At 43.2% G+C, this 4429-nt stretch overlaps 1 protein-coding gene across 2 annotated transcripts; it reads left to right on the top strand.

Annotated features, from left to right (window-relative positions):
- The first annotated feature begins 306 nt into the window (after positions 1-306).
- On the top strand, positions 307-3772 carry LOC132886031 (uncharacterized). 2 transcript variants are annotated; one of them, XM_060920571.1, is made up of 12 exons: positions 307-544; positions 666-725; positions 1216-1330; positions 1432-1566; positions 1672-1743; positions 1851-1883; positions 2396-2464; positions 2553-2615; positions 2702-2925; positions 3067-3226; positions 3317-3404; positions 3536-3772. In XM_060920571.1, exons 2-10 carry the CDS (start codon positions 666-668, stop codon positions 3130-3132), a joined length of 837 nt encoding a protein of 278 aa, XP_060776554.1. In that variant the 5' UTR covers positions 307-544; the 3' UTR covers positions 3133-3226; positions 3317-3404; positions 3536-3772. The 2 variants fall into 2 exon arrangements, with proteins under 2 accessions (XP_060776554.1, XP_060776553.1); XM_060920570.1 differs by having other exon boundaries at positions 1851-1889.
- Positions 3773-4429: the final 657 nt, after the last annotated feature.

Below are 4429 nucleotides of genomic sequence, written 5' to 3'. Positions count from 1 at the left end.
TGAGGGCCTACTTTTGTAGGCTGCAAAGATCAGCAACACGTTTACTGCAGTACTCTGTTAGCCTAGCTCACTCAAACCACATTGCTTAGAGTTTAGAATATAGCACGAGACAAGCATTGTAGTTCAGAGGTTGCACAGAAAACGTAACGTAACTTTTACTGTCTGTTGAAAAACAACACTTTGTTGGTGTGAAGGGTTGTCATAAAAGTTAATAATCATCATGTATTAAATCCAATGGATAAGGGAATCTGAACTATAAAATAAGTAACTTATTTTATAGTTCAGATTCCCTTATCCGTTGGATTTGTTCCCATGGGGTCTACAGGAAGAAACGAGACCTAGCCACTGTAAGTTGTTGATTGGTCAGGTTGCCTGACGCAACGGCATGTGACGCAAAACGAACACTCCTCATTGGCTGGACAGATGGATAAGAGGACGTAGGTGCGTGTAGTAAAGTCACTACCCGGAACTTGGATTTGGAAGCAAACGTCTCTGTTGGAAGTACTGAAGCCTGCTTCTGTTCAAGTACTCTACTTTCAAAAAGGTAATTTGTGATTTCTTTCTGGTTGTGGTTATACCTTAAAGGAGAATTCCGTCTGTTTTGCAAATATGTCTCAAACGTTTGTGGTCAAGGAAAGTTGCTAATGATGCCTTTGTTTTCACAGATGTTCACAGACAATGCTATTGAGGTTGTGCCATCTTCACGGCTTGGACACACTTCTGAGGTACGAGTCTTTTTTTTTTTTTTTGTCGATACATAGCAAATATGTATGCTTACATATATGCCTATATACTTTTGATAGCAAATATCTCATCTCATTATCTCTAGCTGCTTTATCCTTCTACAGGGTCGCAGGCAAGCTGGAGCCTATCCCAGCTGACTACGGGCGAAAGGCGGGGTACACCCTGGACAAGTCGCCAGGTCATCACAGGGCTGACACATAGACACAGACAACCATTCACATTCACACTCACACCTACGGTCAATTTAGAGTCACCAGTTAACCTAACCTGCATGTCTTTGGGGGAAACCGGAGCACCCGGAGGAAACCCACGCGGACACGGGGAGAACATGCAAACTCCACACAGAAAGGCCCTCGCCAGCCCCGGGGCTCAAACCCAGGACCTTCTTGCTGTGAGGCGACAGCGCTAACCACTACACCACCGTGCCGCCTATATATATTTCTTTTTTTTTTAAATTATATATATTTTTAGCATGGCATGGTCTGCTACTGGACGACACACAATGTGCGATTGCATGTTGTGAAGTGCCGAGCACCAAATACAACTTGGGCCAAACATCCCGTTAAGAAAACCTGGTACGAAACAGGTGAGCTATCGCTGCTATGCACTACATAGAATATACTGAATTGTTCTCTCTATGGCAGTACTTTTTTTTTTGTGCTACTGACTAAAAGTCATTTTCCATAGATTCATACGCCAAAGCTGAACAGAAGTGTTTGCAATTGATGGAGTCCTCAAGTGTTGAGACAGAGGATGATGTGAACACTTTTGCAATAAGGCAGCGTAAGTGCCCAAGGAAGTTTGTCTCCGAATCCTCTGATGGTAAGCTCTCTTCACTAATGACAACATTAGTTACTCAATTCAGTGTTCATTTTCAAGTCATTTACAAGAAATTTACATTGCACATTGTATGGTCTTTCCTTCCAGATGATTCTGCTCCAGTGGTAGCAGCAACCAAGAAGCAACCCAAGACTCTGACTGTGCCTGGAAGCCCTGTGTGTAAGTTAACAGTTCCCAAATCATCATTCATAGCTTGGAGCTAACATTCATGATGAATAACCAGTGCATATTACGTGACTGATCTGATGTTTGTGTGCTCTTTTCAGGTCAGCAGGACCCAATGCCCCTACCACCACAATGTAAGTGTTTTTCAATTTATTTGTAAATGTCTAATGTAGGCGGCACGGTGGTGTAGTGGTTAGCGCTGTCGCCTCACAGCAAGAAGGTCCTGGGTTCGAGCCCCGGGGCCGGCGAGGGCCTTTCTGTGTGGAGTTTGCATGTTCTCCCCGTGTCCGCGTGGGTTTCCTCCGGGTGCTCCGGTTTCCCCCACAGTCCAAAGACATGCAGGTTAGGTTAACTGGTGACTCTAAATTGACCGTAGGTGTGAATGTGAGTGTGAATGGTTGTCTGTGTCTATGTGTCAGCCCTGTGATGACCTGGCGACTTGTCCAGGGTGTACCCCGCCTTTCGCCCGTAGTCAGCTGGGATAGGCTCCAGCTTGCCTGCGACCCTGTAGAAGGATAAAGCGGCTAGAGATAATGAGATGAGATGAGATGTCTAATGTATTATCATAGGTTCTTCTTTTGCGAATACCATGTATAAGAACCCCCCCCAATAAATGACTTAACATCCATATGCACCATCTTTTCAGGGTCAACACCAGCCGGGACTGGAGCCAGTCCTCACCACCCTAGCCCAAGTCCTGTTGACCCTGTTCAAGGTACAGTTGCTTTCAAGTTCCCATTTACAGATGTTGGAATACAAAATCATGAACAGGAAAACTAATATTTTCTTTTTGAAAACTTCAGCCAGCAGCCGGGCGCTTCATGACGGACAGGGTGTCTCGGCTATTGCAGCCATGTTTGAGAGAAGTAAGTACTTATATACACACTAACTAGTTCACTCACTCAGGAAAGTACATTATAAATTACAACTTCCATCACATTTGTCCCCATAGTCACAGAAGCCCACATGAGTCGCTTGATGCGGAGGCTCGAGGCTAGGTTTGACAGGACCGAGGCTAGGTTTGACAAGATCGAGTCACTGGTGGAGACCAACGCCCCGACACACACGCCTCAACTCCAGCAAGAAGATGTGGTGTTGGCTAAACAATGCAGCATGGTGATGGAGCTGCTGGAGTTGGATAGGAGTCTGGAACAACCAGACAAGAGGAACAAGATGGTAATTTGCTCTATCTATCTATCTATCTATCTATCTATCTATCTATCTATCTATCTATCTATCTATCGATCGATCGATCGATCGATCGAATAAGCTCGCTACAGTAATTTTCATTGTATAATTATTTTTATTTTTTTACAGCAACATTTTCTTGAAACTGTCGGAGGGGCAGGTTTAGGGGCAGCCATTCACCGTATGCTACGCTGAGCGGCAAATAATGAGGTACTCGCCCAGTACAGCTTGCGGGGCAGACGGGCCAAAATGTCCTTTGATGACCTCATTCTGTGCAAGATTATAAAGGGTAAGTGTTTATATATTGATCACATCACTTTTATGCCATGCTTGACTGACTAGGTTTTGATGTGTAACTTTCCTTTATTTTGCCTTCTAGCTGCATGTGTCAAAAAATTTCCCGGCCATATGGAAGCTGAAGTGGAGGAATGCCTTGGGCAGACTCTAAAATTTGCACCACACAGACGGTATACTTCTGCTCTCTAATTTGGTGCAATCACAGAAATTTCGTGGTTGGTAGTAGGGTGGTTTATCATGCTTTTGTGGACATGTGCTCATTGTTCTTGTTTTTAAACATTTTGTTCCTTTTTCTTTTCAGATCAGCTGGTCAGCAGCAACGGATGGACAATTGAATTGTGAACAGTGATTTTTATTCTATTTTTTTGTGAAGTGATTTTTTTTTATTCTATTTTGTTTGTTATTGAATGCACAGTTACACTTTAAAAAACTGTTATTTCTATTTTATTCTGTTTTGAATGTGTTTTATTGAATGCACCGTTTCAGAAACTTTTCTATTTTATTCTGTTTTGTATATATGATTGTTTTATTGAATGCACTGTTACACTTTCAGAAACTTTTCTATTTTATTTTTTATTTTCAAACATTTTTTTATTCAAATTTGTTATTGATATTTTATCTCATTAAACTTTCAAGACCTGCCAAATTTGCCTGTTCATTCATCACTGAGTTTTCTCATGTAGATATGCTAGCAGTTGTGTTGATGTTGCTAATTAGTTGAAAGCAAAATCTAACCAAAACATAACATTCTACAACGTCAGGGGGACGTTAGGCTAACATTCAGGGAACCAAACATGCAACCAGCAAGGTTAGGGGAAGGGCAGGGGAAGGTTGTTGTTGTAACCAACAGGAAACGTTTGGGCAACGTCAGAAAAACTTTCCATGGCAACCAAGTGGCAACCAAACCTAAGGCTGCTGGGCCATAGAAGGTTCACGCTGCACGCTGCATGCTGCACGCTACACGCGTGTAAAGAAAAGTGGACAAACGTAGCATGACTTGCTCTGGGCCATAGAACGGCGTTCACGTTGCACGCTGCACGCTGCACACTTCACGCGTGAAGCATGAAATGAACATGCACACTTTTTTCTAGGCGTGAAGACGGAAATTCCAGTCAATGCATGCGGTCACCGCCGCGCCAGCCAATCAGAACGGGTCTAGGGAGATAACGCTATGCTTTCAGGGGAAAACTTCAGA

The sequence above is a fragment of the Neoarius graeffei genome, chromosome 5 (assembly GCF_027579695.1).
Source record: "Neoarius graeffei isolate fNeoGra1 chromosome 5, fNeoGra1.pri, whole genome shotgun sequence".
NCBI classification, from domain to species: Eukaryota; Metazoa; Chordata; class Actinopteri; order Siluriformes; family Ariidae; genus Neoarius; species Neoarius graeffei.
This window is presented reverse-complemented; position numbering and strand designations above follow the sequence as displayed.

Coding starts and splice junctions, on each gene's coding strand:
- LOC132886031 (XM_060920570.1), top strand. CDS start 666: ATGTTCACAGACAATGCTATTGAGGTTGTGCCATCTTCACGGCTTGGA. Junction 726..1,215: donor GGCTTGGACACACTTCTGAG/GTACGAGTCTTT, acceptor ATATATTTTTAG/CATGGCATGGTCTGCTACTG. Junction 2,616..2,701: donor TGCAGCCATGTTTGAGAGAA/GTAAGTACTTAT, acceptor TTGTCCCCATAG/TCACAGAAGCCCACATGAGT.